This window comes from Maylandia zebra, linkage group LG1 (assembly GCF_041146795.1).
Source record: "Maylandia zebra isolate NMK-2024a linkage group LG1, Mzebra_GT3a, whole genome shotgun sequence".
Lineage (NCBI taxonomy): Eukaryota > Metazoa > Chordata > Actinopteri > Cichliformes > Cichlidae > Maylandia > Maylandia zebra.
In genome coordinates, this window is record NC_135167.1 from 33,054,435 (window position 1) to 33,078,176 (window position 23,742).

The window sequence follows — 23,742 nt, forward strand, 5'->3', positions numbered from 1 at the left end:
AGTGATGGTTTGGTGTGGTATATGGGGTACAACGATAGTGGGTCCATTCTTCATCAATGGAAATGTAACCCAGTGAGTTTACACGGCTCAGTAATGCACAACAACATGTATTGTTAATTGGGATTTATCATTACTCTATTAATCACTGAGTTGAGCTAAAGTAAATCAATAGTAAAAGATAAATACTATAAATATAAGAATAAAACCCAAAGAGTATATTTACAGTAACACCCCTACTGGTTAGGAAGGAACAAGCCCCGCCTTCCCCTGCTCTGTACTGTCACGTGCTCAGACACAGAGAGAGACGGAGGCGCAAGAGACCATTCACCGCAAAGCTTTTCGCTGGAACATAACTATTAACTTGATAAATTGAGCAAATATCCATACCGGAGATCTGCATGGACCTTGGAGAAACGGACCTGATTTATTGTGAACATTTCGGACCTTGAAACCATCGCAGTGAGTCAGAAGCTGTTAAGCTAACCTTGAAGCTAAAAAGCTAACAAGAGGTTAACAGGGAATATAATGGCCCAATTTCAATGTTGTATATTTGCGCGGGAGCGGATGAAGTGGACAAGATCCTCTCTGAGAGTTGAACATTAGAAGTGTGCTGGTGAGTTAAACTGGGACTGGGCGAATCAGGCTAATTGAAAAGCTAACTAGCCTAATGCTCATAGCTGCAGCTGTAGCTGACCAGGTTTTCACTTTTTTTTTTTTTTTTTTTTTTTTTTTTAAACATTAAACTTTATTAAGAAACAGTATACAGAACATGTATACAATCAGAACAAAATTAACATATGCCAGGGGGTGTAATACAAAGAATTACAAACATTCAAATAATTTGTAATTACTACAAATAGTAATAGTTTTCATAGCCTTTTTGTTAAGTGATCCACTAATCAATTTTATGTAACATAAAACATCATTATAGTAATGTTTAAAATTAGGTTTTTTGTTACTGTATTTGCATTTGTGAAAATAAAATTTAGCTAAGATAACTAATAAGTTTATTATAAAGTAAACATCTTCTTTTTTTTGCCTTCGAAAGAAACAAAATACAACATTTTCCCATTTCACAGTAAAGTCATTATAGAGATGTCCAGCAATGAATCTACTGAAGTCTTTCCAAAATGTTCTAGCGAATGAACAGATCCAGAAGAGGTGTTGCACAGTCTCAGGATGGCTTCCACAAAATCCACAGTTCACATTTATGTCCCTTTTGAACTTTGTCATGTAATGATTAGCAGGATAAAATTTATGCAATATTTTAAATGAGACTTCCTTCACTTTATTCGTTACCAGATACTTGTTAGGAATTGACCATACTCTTTTCCAGTTAATGTCACTGACAAAGGAATTCCAATAAGAGACCACATGTGGGATAGTTAGAGATTCTGTCTGGAACAAAGCACGAATATTCTTATTACTTTTACTGTGGTTTGTTAGACAGATTCTTCCTATGTGTGAATCTAAAGGGTTGGGGAGAGAAACAGATGATATGCAAGGTTGAATACCTTTAAAAAGCATTATAATACCCGTAGGTATTGCATCAAATAATATGGCATATTCTTTGGGTGTGGCTGGAAATTTATAGGTGTTTAAGAATTCTGAGTAGGACATGAGCTGCCCATTAGGATTAAACAGCTGATTCACTAAAACAATCCGTTTCTCAACCCACCTAGAAAAAAATAATGATTTATTTTTATACACTATGTTCCTATTATTCCAAATTGAATACGTATGGGGTGTAAAGTTGTGTTTATATATAAGGGACCAAGCTAATAGAACTTGTTTATGAAACATCGAGAGCTTTTCTGGAAGCTTATCTATATTATAATCACAACCTAAGATAAAACTTAGACCACCAAACTTAGAGAAAATGTAGTGAGGAATAAAATTCCAAATGGATACCGGATTTTTAAGAAAATGTTTAGCCCAATTAATCTTAAATGTATTGTTTAGAGTAGTAAAATCCAAAACATTGAGACCACCGTGTTCATAGTCATTCATCAATACACTTTTTCTGATGTAATGTGTCCGGTTTTTCCAAAGGAAGTTGAAGAGCATTCGGTCGATATCCTTACAAGTTTTGCCGTCCACATGCAGAGAAATTGCTGCATAAGTCAGTCGAGACAGACCTTCTGCTTTTGAGAGCAATACCCTTCCTCTTAAACTTAAATCTCTCTGCAACCATTGATTTAATTTGGTTTGAGATTTTTTAATAATTGGGGGAAAATTTAGTAAAATTCTGTCTTTTGTATCTTTGCAGATAATCAGACCTAAATATGTTGCTTCATTTTTAACTGTTATATTACAAATACTCTGAACATTACACTCTTTGACAGGTAATAACTGACATTTATTTAAGTTTAGGACCAATCCAGACCCTTTTGAGAAATCCTCTATTACACTTAAAGCAATTGGCACTTGGCTAGCATTTTTAAGAAAAATTGTGGTATCATCTGCCAATTGACTGATGACAATCTCTCTGTCTGCTATGTTTATACCCTTCACAGGGCTATTCGAAATATGAGAGGCAAGAATTTGGGTGCAAAGTAAAAAAAGATAAGGGCTAATCGGGCAACCTTGGCGTACACCTCGATTAAGACTAAAACGAGAAGTGGTGCCATTTTTCATTCTAATAGAACTATTAGCATTGGAATACAGAGTTTTGATAGCTCTGCAGAAGATATCACCAAAACCAAATTTCTGAAGTGTAAGAAATATAAATTCATGCTCAATTGAGTCAAAGGCTTTATAGAAGTCCAGGAGAAGGATAAATGAGTCATCAGATATTAATGCTGAGTAGTCCAGAATATCCAAGACGAGTCTAATAAGTCCCTGAGTAAGGCTGGGAGGAAGAGTGCCCCTTTCAATACTTTCATTATAAACCTGCAACAAAAAGGGTGCAAGCTGACAAGAAAATGATTTATAGAATTCAGCCACCAGCCCATCTGTGCCCGGAGATTTGTTGTTTTTAAGAAATTCAATAGATGTCAATATCTCTTTTTCAGTAATTGGACTGTCACAAAAAAGCCTATCAGCACTTTTAATCATTTTAACATTGTTTACAGAGTCAATAAATTGGGTAGCGACCTTTGCGTTATAATTGGATCCATACAACTTTGAGTAGAAATTACAACAAAATTGAGAGATAATTTTTGCATCATCACTGACCGTACCATTTATATTCAATTTATGAATAGTATTGGTTTTAGATCTATGTTTTTCTAAGCGGAAAAAATAAGCAGAATTCTGCTCTCCCTCCTCTATCCACCTTTTTCTTGAACGAACGAAAGCTCCTTCAGCTTTCTGGCGGTAAATCTCATCCACTTTAGATTGAAAGGACCTAAGATGTAAACTATCCTCTTCCGAGACCTCGTCTGGTGGGAGTTGATATATTGCGGAAATTTGAACAATTAGATTTTCTTCTTCTGCTGCCCTTGACTTAGCTATTTTTGCCCCATACTGTCTCAACATTTTACTTGTCTCAAATTTAAAAATTTCCCAGTTTGTGCTATAGGAATTGTCAATATTAGCCTTGTGTATAAAGTGTTTTAACAGTCGTGTAATTTCAGATTTTACAATTGTATGGCTCAGAAGCGAGCTATTTAATTTCCAATAGGAGGATCTATTAATTGCAATAGTAGGAAAGAGTTGCAGATTAATATATATTGCTCTATGATCCGTAAGTGGAGTTGTAAGGATATTGACCGTAACACTGTCCTTTGATAGACTACTTGATATTAACCAGAAATCAATACGTGATTTCCTTGAACCAGAACGGTTACTCCAGGTAAAAGATATATCATCAGGAAATTTGTCTCTCCAAATATCAGTTACATTAAATTTATCCATAAATGTTTCCAATCTCAAATTATTCCTAAAATGTTGTGCTGGTGGCCATCTGTCTATAGTGTCATTTAGTGAAACATTAAAATCTCCTCCAATTATTAAGTTTGAACTGGGATATTTAGAGAGCCAAAAACTAATCCTTGTATCTAAAGAGTCAATTAAATTATCATTTTCAGGTTTGGTATTATAGCCATATAAATTGACAATTATGAAAATGGAGTGATTGTATTCTACTATCAGACAAATATAATGACCCAAAGAGTCACAATCTGAATGTAGAACAATACCTTCGAAGCTACCTTTGAGAGTTGTGACCCCAGCTGACCTCTCTGTGCCATGCGAATACCAAACATCGTTACCCCACTGAGACTTCCAGAAGTTCACATCAGCAGATACAGAATGGCTTTCTTGGAAAAAACAAAAATGACTTTTATATTTCTTAGCAAACAAAAATAAGGCTTTACGTTTACAGATCTGTCTCAACCCCCTGGCATTTAGGGAAACAATAGAAAATGACAATTAAGAAAACAAAAAATAAACAGCTAGAAATTTAAAGAACCAATATTGTGTGCTTAACAAAAAATAAACCTCACTAAGGGACCGAGCATTGCAAGGATGAAAATAACTCGGCAGAAATACACGAAATATTTTTTAGGATACAACTCTGGTGCTGAAACTTAAAGTGTCCTCACACTATAAATGAGGCATAGACTTAATGATCCAAAACGCCAGAAGGATCAATGAAAAACAGCCAACCAAGTCCAAGCAACTGTGCAACATTGTAGGGTCTTTTCCATTCCTTAGCTTCCCCCATATTCACCTCTCATTCTGAAGACGGGAAAACTTCTGTCCCATTAACAAAACCCCGGCATCCAACGTAATAGGCCTTTTTATTTTCTCTGCGAGCCTTCTCGATAATGGGCCACAACTTGCTCCGGCGCTCCCTCTCTTCTCTGGAAAGGTCCTCAGCAAACTTCAAGTCCCGGTTTTCCTTTAAGAATGGAGATGTCTTAGCTGCTTTCCACAGGCTATCTCTGGTTCTGCGGGAGATGAACTGGATGATAATAGGTCTGGGACTGGTGTTGTTTGGGCGTTTGGAGCCGACCCGATGTACGGTGTCAATGGTGTCATAAAGTTGGTTTTTACATTCAGGCAACGTAGCCTGACAAATCTCAACAGCAACCTTCCATGTATCCTCCTGTTGTTCTTCTTTGACACCAAACAGCCTGAGGTTCCACCGTCTGGAATATCGCTCGAGATCTGTGATTCTTTGCTGGTTTTTATCCATACGCTCTTCCTCTTTGGAGATTTTCTGCTCCAATGTGCCCACTCTGCATTTGACATCTTTTATCTCTTCGCATGCAAAGTCCACAGTTTTTCTGATCCCGTCAATCTGTAGTGCAAGGTTATCCATTCTTTCCTTTATTAGTTTTGATAGAGTTTCAACAATATCCACGCTATCTCCCTTTGAATGCATCGCTTTCTTTGGCGCCGGAGACTGGCTGGGTGAGACGGGTAGAGGTGGAAACTCGTCCATTACGTCCTCAGTTATTGGGAGAGGTAGTGAAAGAGCCGTATAGTCATGGCAGTTGTCAAGCAGTGGGTTCACTGACCCGGTTGTTTGGCTAGCATTAGCCTTTAGCAGTAGCTTCGTCTTGGAGGTAGACGAGGGTCTTTTATTGTCACGCTGTGACATTTTATCTCTTAATTGATCAAAATCAGTCCTTTTCTGGCTTAAATACCGTAAAAGCTTCTAAGGTCTGAGTTGACACAGTGTTGCTACCGTATTATAAGGTTACATTTGCTAAGCTCGGCAGTAAGCGTGTACTTACTCGGCCATCTTGGAACGCCCCCCCGACCAGGTTTTCACTGTGGGAGAACACACGGGGTGTCACTGTCACTACCCGATCCGTACCGGAAACCCGATCGGTACCCCGCATGCGCGAAAGGTTTCTACTTCCGGTCATAGCGTTTTACGATAGTTAAAGGTCAGAGTATCTGTTAAGATGTTAAGAATAACAAGTATATCTTAAAATGTTTGCAATAATGAAGCATTTCAGTACAATGTAGACAAAAACAAAAAATAAAAAGATAGTTACGGATCAGGACTCCCCGATCCTTACTGCGCATGTGTAAAGTCTGACCGTACAAATCGAGTCTACCCGATCCGTACCGCGCATGTGCAGATGTTTTCTTCTTCTTCTGTTCGTTTAATGGCAGTGTACTCCCCAGTGTACGAGGATACCGCCACCTGCTGACCGAGCGAATAAACCCTATTATAAACTGAATTAGCGTCATTACAAACGTGTGTTAAATTTGATTTAGCGATAGTCGAGTGTGTTTATGCTTGTCTGTGAGGAGAGGATTGTTGGAATAGTGATGATTATGATGTGCGCTATCACTGTCAATTGTCAGTAAACACTTCATCTGGCTGCTGAATCTACACGTGAGATATTACAAAGTCTGCATTATTAACTCTGTAATTAGGCGCCATTCTCCTTATTTTACGGTGCTGTTGCTCAATCGGGGGACACTCTCTGTTGAGGAGAAAAGCATGAATTTCTTTGTATACCGATTATTCATTGTTTAAATGTCCCGGGCAGTCGAAAAGGAGGCAGAGCTGTTGAGAAATGCTAGGAGCTAACTGGGCGCTAACCGTATCATTCAAATATATTGGATGTCGCAATGTTGGCAGAGAGGAAGTGACGTAAGATTCGCGCATGCGGGGTACCGATCGGGTTTCCGGTACGGATCGGGTAGTGACACGGGGTTTCTCACGGAGTTCAGCCATTTTGAGCACTCAGCTTGTGTGCTGATGATGTTCTAGTATTACATGTTGAATATTAAATGCACTAAAATTAGATGATGGAATAAGTTAATGTTGATCTTAAAGGTCATGAATCTACTTTATTTTGTTACATTTGATGCTCGAGCGGCACTGGATAGATGTCTGTGTGTATTCTTACTGTGCTGATACGTTACCACATACTGTAAAACTACAGCCTGTGGGTTTTTGTATATTCTTTTCATAATTTTATTCTGTACATTGAGTGTAAATAATATATTGCTTCATTGCTATGCAGTGTAAAGCAATGCTCCTTTAATTCAGTTAAAGGGCAATACTGTAAAAAAAAATCTACCATAGTTTATGGTTTATTTCTGATTTCTGATAGAAATGTGCACATTGATGATAGAATAAGCTGATTGTGACTTAAAGATTGCATTCATGATTAAGATGCACTGTATAGACTATAGTTAGAAATTAGAATTAATGTTTTGTGCTTGTTTTGTTATAGCACTTACATTATTTACACATGGCCATGTATATCATTAGAGTGTGAACTGAATTAGTAATAGTCCTGTTGTTTACAGGCTAGGTTTTTTTATGGGATCGTGAGACCTGGATCTCTTCCTGACGAGGAAGATGGCGAACCTTTCCCTTTGAACCGAACCACAGCCATTCTGAGTTGGCCCAGAAGGGCAGGTTGCTCTTCTCTCACGAACAATTGCAACAGTGCGGTAGGACGAAATCGCACCAATCACAAACTTTTGACCTATTGGATTTGACTTGACTGAACACTGACTATTAAGCCGGCAAGACTGACATATCTGAGCTGAGATAGGATTCTGACTGTTATTATTATTGCTGTCACTGTATTTTATTTTATGTTTTCATTCCTGTTCATGAAATGCTGTTAAATTGTTGCTAAATAGTTTAATACAATTCATAGCAACTTTACCTGTGGCTCCAGTCATTCTTCTCCACGCAACTCACTTTATCCCTCCTACGAATCTAGCTATTGGCCCATTCTCTCCATCTTACTTTAATTTCCCCTACCCTATCCTGTACTTGGCTACAGAAACCTCAAGGCCACTGGATGTTTGAAATTGCTACATGATGATGTGTTTCCCTCTTTATGCACTGAAGCTGGCACGTTCCCTGAGTTTTTCCAGCAAGATGGTGCACCACCACATTATGGGTGCCAGGTCTGAGCATTCCTAGATGAACAGTTTCCTGGAAAGTGGATTGGTCATGTCATGGGCCAGTTGAATGGCCCCCAAGATCTCCCGATCTGACCCCCTTAGACTTTTATCTTTGGGGTCATCTGAAGGCAATTGTCTATGGTGTGAAGATACGAGATGTGCAGCACCTGAAACTATGGATACTGGATGCCTGTGCTGACATTTCTCCTGCGGTGTTGCTATCAGTGTGTGAAGAGTGGGAGAAGAGGGTTGCATTGACAATCCAACACAATGGGCAGCACATTAACCACTAACCCTCCTATGCAGGGAAAGACACATACACCGGTGGCGAGGCGGCCGCCGATCGACCGGTGGTGGCTAACGTGGAGCTCAATCGTGGATAAGGGAAACCGAAGGCAGGAGAAGCAGGCTGCTGCCGGTCCGAGCGTGAGGTGAACTGAATTTCAGGTAAGAAGTTACGAACTGCACTCTATTTGGGTCAGATATAAACCGAGTTTAGGTGTAGTTTATTTTCGTTGTGCTGACAGTTACAATAACTCGTTCTGCGTGCTAGCTAGCACGACAGCTGTGTGCACCTAAGTTACTGATGTTGAACTTTATGACAGCCTCCCCTGTCATTCTCTCGCCTGTTGAAACTTCAATCATGAAACTGATCAATGATCGGCTTTTCTCTCGTTTGTTCATTGCGCTAAACAACAGCAGCACGGTTAAGCTTGATCAGCTGTTGTTAGAATTCATTTAATTTTAATTTCTAGTATCAGCTGATGTTTGCTGGAGCCACAGCTGTAAAAAAGGGCTGGTCGAAACCAGGAGATGTCCTTACTGAATCATCAGAGCTGAACTGGTGATGGAGAAACAGGTTTACCTTTTAGGTGACATGAATGAGTTGAAGGAAAGTTATCAACTGTTTCTGAGAGACAAATAACACCAAGCTCCTTTTTTTGTGTAGCTGACAGCTGGTAACTGTGCAGGGGCGGATCTAGCAAAGCTTTTGCCAGGGGGCCAGGTAGGGCATTAACAGGGAGAGGGGGACACAAAGATATACTTTTCTTTCTTGCTCTCATATAAAATATTTACCTTTTATTAAATAGTTATCTGAATCTTACAACCAAAGTTTGTATAATAATACACAAGATTGGCTGTAGACCATTGTTAATCATTCAGAACACTGTGTAAAAATAACAAAAAACAAAAAGTGAATGCAAAAGTGCATAAATATTTATTTTACGTGTTTGATGTGTGTGGCAGGGCGTGGTCTGCAGTGCCGCTGCAGGGGAGGTGGACCCACGGGCGTAAAGTCTGTGCTCTCTCGGCTGGTTTTTTTTTGGTGTGTGTTGGGCTGTGAGTTGAAAAGCTACAGCCGGCTGTGTGGGTACACCAACCATGTGTGAAAAGTGGTCCATAACGTAATGCTTCAAAGCGTGTTCATGCAAACATTGTTGGGTCTGCCGTGGTACAATGGGACTTCTGCTCATGAACCTCTGTGCACAGCGTCTGCAAATCGGGGCTGTACGAAGTCACCTCATCTTTACACAAAACTGTAAGCTGTCATCTGTGAGGCGCGAGCGGTGTTTGTTTTTACCATAGTTCATGGTGGAGAATGGCTGCTCTGCTGAGTTTTGCTCTCTGTAGCCGTATGAATGGCAAACTACACTGATTAGCAGCAGCATAGGCAGACTTAAAAATTTTTCTGAAATTTTCGCTTTCTAGTATTTATTTAATATTTCTTTATGTTATAAAAATGACTTTGAATCCTGATAAAAATTCAAAATCATGGGTTAAAAATGAAAACAAGAGAACTAAGAATGTATTAATATTTGTTGACAGAAAAACAGAAACTGTATATGTGCAACCAAAGTGCCGTTTTAATTCAGATGAAAAAAAAGGGATTTATTCATTCATTGTCCATTCAGGATCTTAAAAATGTGATAATAATAATGAAATAATACAAATAATGTAATAATAAGAATGATGTAATAATAATTAATGTAAATCTAAATAATATTGTCCTTCAGAGAAATAGTTTGTAGTCCTGAAGATGGAGAAGTTTACTCCCGCAGAGCGACTGGGACTGTCTGTGGTCATGATGGTTGAACCTCCAACGACTTTCCCAGCTTAGCCTCAGAGTGCTGCTGCTACTGTAGCAGCCACTCTTCTCCTCTGTACTCGTCAGGACTTGCATTGTCACATCTGGGGAACCCAGGCCCTGCTGGAGAGGAGAGCCTAGTCTGGATGCTGACCTGCTGCCTGTAATTATTAGCCTTTTTCAGGCTCTTGTTACGTTCTGGTCCCGGCAAGTAAATAAACGTAACAAATAGTTTGCCCCACTCACTTCCCACCCACGCACAAACCCCAACAACGACACCTTTTTCAAGTATTTAAGCAGCCATTTATTTTCATCGGCAGTGAGCAATGCCAAAACAATAAACAAAACTCCCTATAAAACAATCCCTACTCTTCCCTACACCAAAATAAAAAGAAGCCAAAACAAAAGACAAGTCACTTAACTAACTATCTAACGAAAAACAGGAGAAAACTTGTTCAACAAAAGAAAACGGCTTCTCATGGCTACTAGGCTGCGACAATGAAAGTTATACAGCAAAGGAACAAAAAGTGACCGCCACTTGTTAACTTATTTACAATTATTTACATGGCAAGGCTAGAGGTACACGTGAATACTCCAGCCTGCACTACAATGACACAACACACAACTCCCTGCTCATGGCAAAAAAAACACACGCGGTTCTCAATGGATGAGGGGATGGCACGGCGGGTGCCCCTTGGAGACCATCTGGGCGGGCTACCGGAAGACGGAAAACTGTGAGCAGGAACCGAAAACACCACTTTGTGTGTCAACACAAACTCATCAGCCCGTATAGCAGCAGCGGCGAGAGTCGTAACCTTCTGTTCATTTAAGTAGGTTACCACAGTGTCTGGTAGTTGGTTTTTAAACTCTTCCAACGTCACCAACTCACCCAGGTCATTCAAGGTTTTTACTGCTGTAGCATGACACCACTTATCAAACAGAGTTTTCTTTTCTCTGGCACACTCCACATAGGTCTGGTTGGCGGATTTTTTCCCATTCCTAAATCTCTGCCTGTAAGCCTCTGGCACAAGCTCGTAAGCACGCAGGACAGCAGCCTTCACCATATCATAGTCAAAACTGTCCTCCAGAGAAAGAGCGGTGCACACCTCTTGAGCTTTCCCCACCAATCTACATTGGAGTAGAAGAGACCACACATCTTTTGGCCAGTGCAGCGCACCTGCGATACGCTCAAACACTGTGAAATACGAATCCACCTCAGTTTCCCGAAACGCCGGCACCATTTTGATGTGTTTACTCGCATCAAAGCCACCACCTGGCATCAAGGCCGGTGGCTGCGGAGATGGCGACTGCGGGGATAATGACTCCGGGGAGGGTGCCTGCGGGGATGGTGACTGGATGGTGAGCCCTGATCCTCAAGTGCATAGCTTCCACCTCCAACTGCTGTTTCTTTAGCTCCACCTCCTTAATGCGCAGCGTTACCCGCAGCTCCTCCGCAGAAGGGCTAGGTGGAGAAGGGAGATTTTTCAGTGGGGCAAAAACACCAGCAACAGACACACACACAGCCTGCACTACAATGACACAACACACAACTGACCGAGTCAACGGGGTTCCAAAAAGCACTCCCAGGTGACTGTCATCCGGACGTTAAGTACTGGAGGTGGTCCATCAATTATCCAGTCCGAAGATATGTAGAGACTCCACCCAGATACCTAGCAGCCACGCCCAGGTGTCCACCTCCTAGGAGAGAAAAAAGGGAAAATACCGCCAGCCATCCTCCGGTGGGAGGCACAACACCAACAAACACATCACTGGGTCATAACAGTTTCCCCCACCCAAAAAAAATCAAACATCCAACCCCACACAAAGATGTTTGATTTACGACCTAGAGAGGGCATCAGCCATAACATTCTCTAAGCTCTTATATATCGGATCTCAATGTTGAAATCCTGTAGGAGTAAGGACCAACGCATGAGGCGCTGGTTGCTGTTTTAGAAATTTTCTAGAAAAGAAACAGACTGGGTGGTCAATGCCATTTTCATCCTCCTGCACGAGCACTGCACCCGCCCCCAAAACACTGGCGTCCACCTCTGAATCCTTGGCCCCTCAGGAACCGCCCAGGGACACCAAAAGTCTCCAGATTGCGCTTTCGCTCCTCTGCCCACGTCAGTCTGAGCCCATTATCAGATGAGATGTTGTCAAAGAAAGACTTTGCTTTGTCATAGTAGCACTTTGGACCAAAATGATCCTCCCCCGAACTCAGCTGCAACCCCACCTTTTCTCTTCCCTCAGAATTCCCATCTTTTAGATTCAGCCCCTCCTGTAACTTCTTCTCAAGCGCCTCCTTAATGAATTGCGCGTTGGAGGAATCAAAATCAAAGTCTGTGTCAAATTTAAGGGGTGGGAGATGGAGCATTAGCCACCATCAGCTGGCCTCTTCTGCGGTTCCTGTGCCGTCGAGGTCCTTGTCTTTTTCTAGCAGGTGGCCTGGTTTCAGCATTTTGCTGCTGACTGTCCTGAAAAGTGACTCTACTTGGGTCTGATTGCATGGTGGCTTCAGTGACCCTTGTGGTTTGAATATTTGTTCTTCTCGTCCCCTTGGGCTGCCTCCTATTCTGCTGCTGCTGTTGCTGGGATCCACTCGCACCTCTCCTCTGCCTAAATGTCTTTACACTGACGGTTTGAACAGCCTTTGATGTGGCACGATCGAAACCACTGTTATTTGTAAGTGGTATATCAACTACTTCTGGCGACGGAAAAACTGTGCCGCCAGCTAGATCGTTTCCCAAGATGATGTCAATACCTGCAACCGGTAACTGGGGTCGCACCCCAAGCTTAACCTCACCAGACAAAAACTGAGATGAAAGCTGCACCAAGTATAAAGGAACCCGTATTACACACATCCTAACTCCCCAGGCTAACACATCCGCCCCACAACAGGATTGAGCTGAAAACGGTAAGACCCCCTCACGAATGAGCGACTGTTTCGCACCAGTGTCTCGCAAAATACTGACAGGAGTCCGCCGATCTTCTCCTATCAAGGAAACAAAGCCGTTTGACACAAACGGCTTAAACTCCTTATCTACTTTATCATTTTCGGGTGCCATCACCTCCCCCCAGGTAGGAGAGTTTGTCTGTAGAAGGATTATTGGGGAAGGAGATGTACCCTCCCTGGTCATTTCTTTTCTCTTCAGAGCAGGGCAAACCGCAATAAGGTGTAAGGCAGAAACACCAGCAACAGCCCCCAGCTCAACCTCCCCCGCAGGACCCGGCTCACCAAACAACCCCTTGTCCGTCAACTGGACACACAGGAACTCCCTAAGCTCTTTCTTCTTCGCAGGACGCCTGTCTTTTTCAGGCTCTTCTCCACAGGACGCCTGTCTTTTTCAGGCTCTTCTCCACAGGACGCCTGTCTTTTTCAGGCTCTTCTCCACAAGACGCCTGTCTTTTTCAGGCTCTTCTCCACAGGACGCCTGTCTTTTTCAGGCTCTTCTCCACAGGACGCCTGTCTTTTTCAGGGACAATCTTCACCCACAAATTCATAAAGTCCTTGTGAAGGGTCAGTTTCTCAATGATTGTTCGCCCATGGTACCTGTGGAAGATTACAGTTGTCATTAATTTTCATTAATTGTGTAAACTCACAGAAAATAAAACATTGATGCACTTCAAACCCATTTAAAAGTACCCACCTGGCTTCAGGTGCAGCATCCCCTGCCATTCTAGAGGCAGCAATTAGAAATCTTTCAGTGAAGGTTCCTGTTTTCAGGGTGACGGCTGCTCCAAGTTTGTCAGCCAGCTGGTGCAGGTGTTGAGCCGTGCTATTCCTCACTGCAACACAGCGATGGCTGAGCAAGGACAATATTAGACACACAACTCAGTGAACATGATCTCTCTTTCATGTCTTCTAATAAAATCACTACAGCTTCTTCTCTCCTCTTACGTCAGTCCTGTGTTAAACAGAGCGCTCAGAATCCGTCCATGGCTGCAATTTTCCACCATGGCATCAAGCGCCAGATTGACCTCCTGATGTAGAAAGTTGTTGTTGGTCATTGCAAGCTTCAGCAATAGAGCTCGGCCTGTTGTTTCAACTTCTGGGTCCATTGTTCTCTGGAGCTGAATGTAGAGCTCATTGATGGCATGTATGGCCTCAAAGGCTATTGCTGAGCGTTGGTTTTTCACCTAAAATGTGAGTGAAAATCATCAGTTGAGGCTGTAGTATGCACTTGAAGGGAAACTAGCTGCATGAAACGCATATAAGAAACATAAAGTGTGCAATACCTCCTCAATGAGGACCAGACACACTTCATGTAGTTTAGTCTTCAGGATGTCCGAGTGGTGCTTTGCCAGAGACTGAATAGTTTGCAAGCCGTGTCTTTTCTTAATCCTGTATTTACACAACACAACATTGAACACGACTTCAGGAACACCACAAATAACACAGCCACATTATGCAGCACTGTTTCTGTGCAGTATTTAATGTCTCCTTACTACGTTTCTTACCAGTCGTCTGAAGACAGCAGACTAAAGCTGTGGGACAGGCTCTCTACAGGTGTAGCTACAGGCGGGAGTTTGACCCTGCTCTCTCTTGGATTATTCTGACTGCACTGACTGTCTGCTTTCTTGTCTGATAATCAACGAGGTTAGTAAAAAGAAACTGTCATTTCTTCTAATTCGAAGCATGATGCAGTGATTAATTGTTCATTAAAATCTTTTTAAAAAATCTCTTAATTTAAAGTTTGATTATTCAGCATCTTCTACAGTTACTGAGGAAAACCACTTACCGTCTATAGGGACGACTTTTGCACGGCGCAGCAGCGTCCCAGGCCGAGGTCCTCGTTTTTGCGGTATGGGAACTGTTGGAGGTTTTGGAGTCAAAGGCTTTACTGCAGTAAATGTTTTGGTTGGTACTGTGTGTCCAGGTGAGGTTACAATCCCATCCTGGAAATGCTGCAGTTTTTCCAAAATAGGCCCAAATTTGTCTTTTGCTGTCAAGACTCTTATTCCACGAATGACCTTCGTGTCTGTTTAGACAAAAAAATAACTAAATAACTACAAATTGACATCTTACAAAAACAACAATAAACATTTTTCTTCCTGATTTTTTTTTTTCTTCAAAAAAGCATATAAAATGAATGGACAGCAAGAATGTGTAATTTAGCATTAAAATAGATAATCTACAGTGTCAAATTTTAAAATCTAAACTAACTGATTAACAGCAGGTGTAACCACTAAAGAAAAGCATCACCTTTGAACCGACCTGCTCCTGAATGTTTAGCAGAGAAAACAGGCAATTGCGATGGACAAGCTGCTCGAGGGAGGTGGAGGAACTGGAGTGAGCGGTGTCATCTCAACAGGACTAACAATGAAAGGAATGGCCCTCAGATCACTTGGTGTGTGTGTGTCTGCAGAGCTGAGGCTACTCAGACTTCTTTCAGGGTCCTCCTGATTCCAAAAGGGGTCATCCAAACAGTTCCAGCTTCCCTGGACTATCTCTGGAGAGCCTGCGCATTGCTCAGGTAAAGGTGGGAGTTGCACAGCATAATCTCTGGGTCTCTGTGCGATATGCAATGTGTCTGCCTGTTGAAAGAACACATTTGTCTTACTGCTCTGAGCTTTGTGAAAGTCCAGGATCCTGGACTCTGTGGTGAAGCGCTGACAGTTGCTCTGTCTACAGTGACTTACACAAAAATTACACTGTGCAAAGCAGCAAAATATAACACATCTCTCAGAAACATTTACATTTGATCAGCAGAGAAGTCAAGAATGAGTATGTTTAGTTACTTACATCTCCACCTGTGCGTCCCCTTGTCCGTCAACTGGACACACAGGAACTCCCTAAGCTCTTTCTTCTTCGCAGGACGCCTGTCTTTTTCAGGCTCTTCTCCACAAGACGCCTGTCTTTTTCAGGCTCTTCTCCACAGGACGCCTGTCTTTTTCAGGCTCTTCTCCACAGGACGCCTGTCTTTTTCAGGCTCTTCTCCACAGGACGCCTGTCTTTTTCAGGGACAATCTTCACCCACAAATTCATAAAGTCCTTGTGAAGGGTCAGTTTCTCAATGATTGTTCGCCCATGGTACCTGTGGAAGATTACAGTTGTCATTAATTTTCATTAATTGTGTAAACTCACAGAAAATAAAACATTGATGCACTTCAAACCCATTTAAAAGTACCCACCTGGCTTCAGGTGCAGCATCCCCTGCCATTCTAGAGGCAGCAATTAGAAATCTTTCAGTGAAGGTTCCTGTTTTCAGGGTGACGGCTGCTCCAAGTTTGTCAGCCAGCTGGTGCAGGTGTTGAGCCGTGCTATTCCTCACTGCAACACAGCGATGGCTGAGCAAGGACAATATTAGACACACAACTCAGTGAACATGATCTCTCTTTCATGTCTTCTAATAAAATCACTACAGCTTCTTCTCTCCTCTTACGTCAGTCCTGTGTTAAACAGAGCGCTCAGAATCCGTCCATGGCTGCAATTTTCCACCATGGCATCAAGCGCCAGATTGACCTCCTGATGTAGAAAGTTGTTGTTGGTCATTGCAAGCTTCAGCAATAGAGCTCGGCCTGTTGTTTCAACTTCTGGGTCCATTGTTCTCTGGAGCTGAATGTAGAGCTCATTGATGGCATGTATGGCCTCAAAGGCTATTGCTGAGCGTTGGTTTTTCACCTAAAATGTGAGTGAAAATCATCAGTTGAGGCTGTAGTATGCACTTGAAGGGAAACTAGCTGCATGAAACGCATATAAGAAACATAAAGTGTGCAATACCTCCTCAATGAGGACCAGACACACTTCATGTAGTTTAGTCTTCAGGATGTCCGAGTGGTGCTTTGCCAGAGACTGAATAGTTTGCAAGCCGTGTCTTTTCTTAATCCTGTATTTACACAACACAACATTGAACACGACTTCAGGAACACCACAAATAACACAGCCACATTATGCAGCACTGTTTCTGTGCAGTATTTAATGTCTCCTTACTACGTTTCTTACCAGTCGTCTGAAGACAGCAGACTAAAGCTGTGGGACAGGCTCTCTACAGGTGTAGCTACAGGCGGGAGTTTGACCCTGCTCTCTCTTGGATTATTCTGACTGCACTGACTGTCTGCTTTCTTGTCTGATAATCAACGAGGTTAGTAAAAAGAAACTGTCATTTCTTCTAATTCGAAGCATGATGCAGTGATTAATTGTTCATTAAAATCTTTTTAAAAAATCTCTTAATTTAAAGTTTGATTATTCAGCATCTTCTACAGTTACTGAGGAAAACCACTTACCGTCTATAGGGACGACTTTTGCACGGCGCAGCAGCGTCCCAGGCCGAGGTCCTCGTTTTTGCGGTATGGGAACTGTTGGAGGTTTTGGAGTCAAAGGCTTTACTGCAGTAAATGTTTTGGTTGGTACTGTGTGTCCAGGTGAGGTTACAATCCCATCCTGGAAATGCTGCAGTTTTTCCAAAATAGGCCCAAATTTGTCTTTTGCTGTCAAGACTCTTATTCCACGAATGACCTTCGTGTCTGTTTAGACAAAAAAATAACTAAATAACTACAAATTGACATCTTACAAAAACAACAATAAACATTTTTCTTCCTGATTTTTTTTTTTTTTCAAAAAAGCATATAAAATGAATGGACAGCAAGAATGTGTAATTTAGCATTAAAATAGATAATCTACAGTGTCAAATTTTAAAATCTAAACTAACTGATTAACAGCAGGTGTAACCACTAAAGAAAAGCATCACCTTTGAACCGACCTGCTCCTGAATGTTTAGCAGAGAAAACAGGCAATTGCGATGGACAAGCTGCTCGAGGAGGTGGAGGAACTGGAGTGAGCGGTGTCATCTCAACAGGACTAACAATGAAAGGAATGGCCCTCAGATCACTTGGTGTGTGTGTGTCTGCAGAGCTGAGGCTACTCAGACTTCTTTCAGGGTCCTCCTGATTCCAAAAGGGGTCATCCAAACAGTTCCAGCTTCCCTGGACTATCTCTGGAGAGCTTGCGCATTGCTCAGGTAAAGGTGGGAGTTGCACAGCATAATCTCTGGGTCTCTGTGCGATATGCAATGTGTCTGCCTGTTGAAAGAACACATTTGTCTTACTGCTCTGAGCTTTGTGAAAGTCCAGGATCCTGGACTCTGTGGTGAAGCGCTGACAGTTGCTCTGTCTACAGTGACTTACACAAAAATTACACTGTGCAAAGCAGCAAAATATAACACATCTCTCAGAAACATTTACATTTGATCAGCAGAGAAGTCAAGAATGAGTATGTTTAGTTACTTACATCTCCACCTGTGCGCTTTCTCTGAATCACATCTTCAAAGCGATGGAAAAAGTTATCTGATGTCTTTTTAGACATGCCTGAGATAAAAAGTGAACAAATTGTTTAGAAATAGAAAGTTAGTGAGTGCTGCTCAGTGTGTGAGTGGCAAGTTCTAACTGAGCTGCTCAGTAAATAACTGTTATGATGTGGAACTCACAGAGCATTTTTTGAAAATATTCATATATATACACTATTTTGTGTTTACAAAAATATCAGACATGTCTAAATCAAAGGCAGCTTATGATCTCTAATTATGATCTTTAATCAACAAATTTAAATAGACGTCCTAATCACAGCTTCTAAAACTAGACAACACTATACTGATAAATTCATATAAAACAGCAAAAAGGAGATAAAAGCACTGTCATAAATAGAGAAATAAGTACAGTAAATAAATAAATACAGTTTTTAAAAAATATAGAAAAAAAACATGTGTCATTTGTTACAACGACAACAAAATAGCAGCTTGGACAAAGCTGTTTCTTCAAGCTTCGCCTGCATTTAGGGGCTGCAAACCTCTGTCCCACAGGAAGAAGCTGAAATCCTCCAATAAGGGGTGGGAGTCATTTAAAGTAGAGTAACTCATCCTCTACAACTGCCTAGTATTCAAGGACTCTATGTTAAGATGCTCTAACATGGTACAGTACCTTCAGAAACGCCCCAAATTTCTTACATACTGAAAATTAAATCTCTTCTCAGGAACCTTTTCTCCATTCAGTAGAAGTAGATCTAGTATTCATTTTAAAGTTCTAATGAAGACAGCAGACTAAAGCTGTGGGACAGGCTCTCTACAGGTGTAGCTACAGGCGGGAGTTTGACCCTGCTCTCTCTTGGATTATTCTGACTGCACTGACTGTCTGCTTTCTTGTCTGATAATCAACGAGGTTAGTAAAAAGAAACTGTCATTTCTTCTAATTCGAAGCATGATGCAGTGATTAATTGTTCATTAAAATCTTTTTAAAAAATCTCTTAATTTAAAGTTTGATTATTCAGCATCTTCTACAGTTACTGAGGAAAACCACTTACTGTCTATAGGGACGACTTTTGCACGGGGCAGCAGCGTCCCAGGCCGAGGTCCTCGTTTTTGCGGTATGGGAACTGTTGGAGGTTTTGGAGTCAAAATAGGCCCAAATTTGTCTTTTGCTGTCAAGACTCTTATTCCACGAATGAACTTCGTGTCTGTTTAGACAAAAAATAACTAAATAACTACAAATTGACATCTTACAAAAACAACAATAAACATTTTTCTTCCTGATTTTTTTTTCTTCAAAAAAGCATATAAAATGAATGGACAGCAAGAATGTGTAATTTAGCATTAAAATAGATAATCTACAGTGTCAAATTTTAAAATCTAAACTAACTGATTAACAGCAGGTGTAACCACTAAAGAAAAGCATCACCTTTGAACCGCAATTGCGATGGACAAGCTGCTCGAGGAGGTGGAGGAACTGGAGTGAGCGGTGTCATCTCAACAGGACTAACAATGAAAGGAATGGCCCTCAGATCACTTGGTGTGTGTGTGTCTGCAGAGCTGAGGCTACTCAGACTTCTTTCAGGGTCCTCCTGATTCCAAAAGGGGTCATCCAAACAGTTCCAGCTTCTCTGGACTCTCTGTGGAGAGCCTGCGCATTGCTCAGGTAAAGGTGGGAGTTGCACAGCATAATCTCTGGGTCTCTGTGCGATATGCAATGTGTCTGCCTGTTGAAAGAACACATTTGTCTTACTGCTCTGAGCTTTGTGAAAGTCCAGGATCCTGGACTCTGTGGTGAAGCGCTGACAGTTGCTCTGTCTACAGTGACTTACACAAAAATTACACTGTGCAAAGCAGCAAAATATAACACATCTCTCAGAAACATTTACATTTGATCAGCAGAGAAGTCAAGAATGAGTATGTTTAGTTACTTACATCTCCACCTGTGCGCTTTCTCTGAATCAAATCTTCAAAGCGATGGAAAAAGTTATTTGATGTCTTTTCAGACATGCCTGAGATAAAAAGTGAACAAATTGTTTAGAAATAGAAAGTTAGTGAGTGCTGCTCAGTGTGTGAGTGGCAAGTTCTAACTGAGCTGCTCAGTAAATAACTGTTATGATGTGGAACTCACAGAGCATTTTTTGAAAATATTCATATATATACACTATTTTGTGTTTACATGGCAACGGGAGGAAACAACCCGGCAAAATAACACATGAAAGCGAGATAAATTTATATTGGCATGTGTATTCAGAGTGTTACCACTATTCTAGGATTTCTATTGTCAGAATAATATTTGTGACTTTAGACCTTTATTTAAACTGTAGACTTGCTTGAACTTAAGAAAGTAGAAGGTTGGTTTGTTATGCTTCAAGGTTGGATTTTATTAATGAAAACATTAAAGGGAAAAATGTTAACAAGCAAACAAACCTTACTAAAAATGTTCATGTTATTCATTGCATTATACAACATAGTGAAGAAAGCTGCAAGCTTGACTAAAATTCAAGTATTAGAGAGCTCCATTAGCATCTAGTCTGGCTTCACTCTACAAGCCAGGACAGGTTTGCGTGACTGGAGGCTCAGACTGTGTATGCAACCCATAAAACTGGATGGAGCATTGTTTGACATATAATATTAATTCAGCAGTGGAGTTCTCTGCCAGGGCATGACTGACATTTATGAACATCGCTGTGAGGCATTTTATCACTCTTGGAGCCATATAGAAAATATTGCAGCTCCTCTCCCTGTCAGATAATGGCACTAATTTCACCAGCATGGTTTAAACCTCTGTGACTGCTGAAGGGCAAGAATTACTGGTTCTTTGTGCGTCTTAATCCTTACCAAATAATGAGAAAAAGTCTGTCATTTTTCACGGCTTATAATTCAAAAGGTGGGCTTTTTCAAACCCCACATTAAAACAAATGTTTCTTTTTTTGGCATGTATTCATTTATTTATTTATTTTTGATGCATCATTCCAAAGTAGTTATGCAATATAGAAAAACATCTGCAATGAGGTAACCAAGAAGGTCACCAAGGGACAGTCGCCATGGCATTTTGTCCTGATTGTGTCAAGAGCGTGGCTGTAAGCATAAAGGAAGAAAAATTCCATCCATCCATTCGCTTCCGCTTATCCTTTTCAGGGTCGCGGGGGTCACTGGAGCCTATCCCAGCTGTCATAGGGCAAGAGGCAGGGTACACCCTGGACAGGTCGCCAGTCTATCGCAGGGCTAACACATAGGGACAGACAACCATTCGCACTCACATTCATTTGCACATTCACACCTAGTGACAATTTGGATTATCCAATTAGAGGCTTGTTGCTACCTAGTTAGCGATGCTACACACCTGTTACTGTGTATTTTTCAATGATTCAGCACTCCTTGGATTTTTAGACAGTAATGAGATCATGTGCACACTCCACAGAGGTCCAGAGTCCAAATGTGACCTCTAGCACCAAACGCTTGCTGCAGCTGTTGGTGTCAGAGGTGACGCACAAGGTATCAGGTTTTCTGTGTGATTACTTTTTCATATAGGACCAAGTATGTTTGGATAGCGTTTTGCCCTTGAAAACTGCCGTTGAATATTAGACATTGTTGTCTAATGTTATAAATGTATTGATGTGAAAGGTGTAAGTGTGACAAATATGGAATAAGATAGGAAATGAGAAAGGAGGCAAATACTTGTTGACAGGGCTATAGTCTGTAAATGGTCTTCTTTTGGCTATAGTAGATCTTTTACTTGTTCCTTTTTTAATTGTTTGTTAAAATAGTTTTTTCGATCATATTGAGTATAGAGGAATGCAACTGTGAGCTTTAGCAATTATCCCGCTTCAACAGGACCGTGATCCCGATGTGTGAGACAGCAGGGTGCTGCCACTGGTGTTGTAATGTGTGATTTAGTTCCTCCTAACATTTCAGTTTTCTTCCAGTATCTATCCTCTGTGATTACTGGCTCTTTAGACAGATTTAATAGAAGTGTGTGAGCTATTGGCTCAGTATAAAGGGTCAGTAGTGTTTTCATGTCACCTATCCATCCTCCATTTAGTCACCCAAAGCATGTAGTAAATACTGCTCACTTTTATTCACCTTCTCTTAAATCCAGAAAAATTCCCACTTGTTAACGTTGAGTGTGTGTGTGTGTGTGTGTGTGTGTGTGTGTGTGTGTGTGTGTGTGCGTGTGTGCATGTGCGTGTGTGTGTGTGCGTGTGTGTGTGTGTGTGCCAGTTGCAGCCTCCAAGTTGAACACCATCACCAAATCCAACCTGGGTCAGTGTGTCAGCAAGTACGACCTGCTGGTCTGGTTTGAGATCAGCGAGCTGGAGCCCACTGGAGAGTGAGTATCCACCTGGAGTGTTATATTCACGCACAAGCTTTAAAGGAACCATAAAAATGATCTCCAGGAAGAATATTATAAGTTGGGATGTTGTGTCACCTCCTCCCTCCATGCACAGGTACATCCCAGCCATCGTGGATCACAGTGGAGGCCTGCCCTGTCATGGTACCTACCTGCTGCACCAGGTACAGGATTGGTGCACATGTTGTTTCCTTATTACTCACACAGTGGTAACTGCTTCCTTTGTACACAGTTGAATATCTTCTTTTAAAGCGTAATGTTGCTCTAGCTGTGCTCACTGTGATCCTGAGCTCCTGTTATGTTTGCTGCAGGGGATCCAGCGGAGGATCACAGTGACCCTCATCCACGAGAAAGGCAGCGAGCTCCATTGGAAAGATGTTCGTGAGCTGGTTGTAGGTGAGCAGCCTGCCTTTAGGGTCTAGTCGTGCTATACCTCTGTGTAGAAAACAAAACCCCAAAGCACCGAAACAATGTTTTATAGTGTTTGTGTGCTTTTGATAGAGGAAGACAGGACAGAACATCATTAAAGGGATTTGACTTTGTGAGATCACCCTGAAAACGCACCACTCGGTTCACTCTGAGATATTTTCAGTCTGGAAAGATGAATCTGTCGGGCTTCAGGCTGCTTCTCACTTTAAGCAGTTCATGCTGTAGCTGATGGATCAAAAATGACATTTGATATTTTAGACATTCAGCTGCTGACTCTGAAGCCAACAGGCTCTTGAGTGTGGATGATTGTGTTGGTACTGGATGCTGTGATCAAACAGCTGTTCTGATCTGTCTTCATTCATGCCTGTTGTTATTAAGCCTCCTAAGCTCCAAACCAGTAAAAGCAATCTTTGGAGGCAACACCCTTTTTAGTACTTTGCTGTATTTGTTTGTGATTGTGTGACACTGAACCACAGTGCTATGTATATCCTCTGTAACACTCAGACGTTTCCAGATCAGTGTTTCCCCCTCAGCTGTTTCTCACTATAGAGTCTTTCCTCTGTAACAATGAGGCACCAGCAGAGCATATCTGGCTCCCAGTCTGTGGCTGATAGTGCCCCCTGCTGTTAATAACAGGAACAGTGTAACCTTGTATGGAGCTCATAGTGATGGTCTGAAGATTGCTGCTGCAAGGCAGTAATTTGTATCGATGTGTGCTGTCTATTCTGAGCATATGCAGTTATGTGAGCTCTCAGGTTTTATGTATCAGGACATAATTAAAAACAATCAGGTCCTTA

General features: G+C 41.5%; 2 protein-coding genes and 1 long non-coding RNA gene across 4 annotated transcripts; 1 reads left to right on the forward strand and 2 right to left on the reverse strand.

The window, feature by feature from the left end:
- The first annotated feature begins 299 nt into the window (after positions 1–299).
- Positions 300–22,640, forward strand: LOC143419067 (uncharacterized). Of its 2 annotated transcripts, none has more exons than XR_013099038.1 (4): positions 300–613; positions 8,146–8,286; positions 22,387–22,495; positions 22,614–22,640. It is a non-coding gene; the product is annotated as an uncharacterized LOC143419067 (long non-coding RNA). The 2 variants fall into 2 exon arrangements; XR_013099039.1 differs by having other exon boundaries at positions 300–459.
- Positions 10,894–15,345, reverse strand: LOC112432948 (TOG array regulator of axonemal microtubules protein 1-like). Its single transcript, XM_076887382.1, has 9 exons — positions 15,310–15,345; positions 15,129–15,210; positions 14,665–14,904; positions 14,384–14,507; positions 14,162–14,267; positions 13,824–14,062; positions 13,573–13,728; positions 11,481–13,475; positions 10,894–11,387 (listed from the first exon to the last, which is right to left on the reverse strand). Exons 1-8 carry the CDS (start codon positions 15,343–15,345, stop codon positions 13,334–13,336), a joined length of 1,125 nt encoding a protein of 374 aa, XP_076743497.1. The 3' UTR covers positions 10,894–11,387; positions 11,481–13,333.
- LOC112433527 (uncharacterized) lies at positions 15,204–20,291 on the reverse strand. The gene is made up of 12 exons (XM_076885211.1): positions 20,098–20,291; positions 19,592–19,889; positions 19,218–19,370; positions 18,153–18,229; positions 17,614–17,944; positions 17,150–17,389; positions 16,869–16,992; positions 16,647–16,752; positions 16,309–16,547; positions 16,058–16,213; positions 15,669–15,960; positions 15,204–15,460 (listed from the first exon to the last, which is right to left on the reverse strand). Exons 1-11 carry the CDS (start codon positions 20,170–20,172, stop codon positions 15,819–15,821), a joined length of 1,941 nt encoding a protein of 646 aa, XP_076741326.1. The 5' UTR covers positions 20,173–20,291; the 3' UTR covers positions 15,204–15,460; positions 15,669–15,818.
- Positions 22,641–23,742: the final 1,102 nt, after the last annotated feature.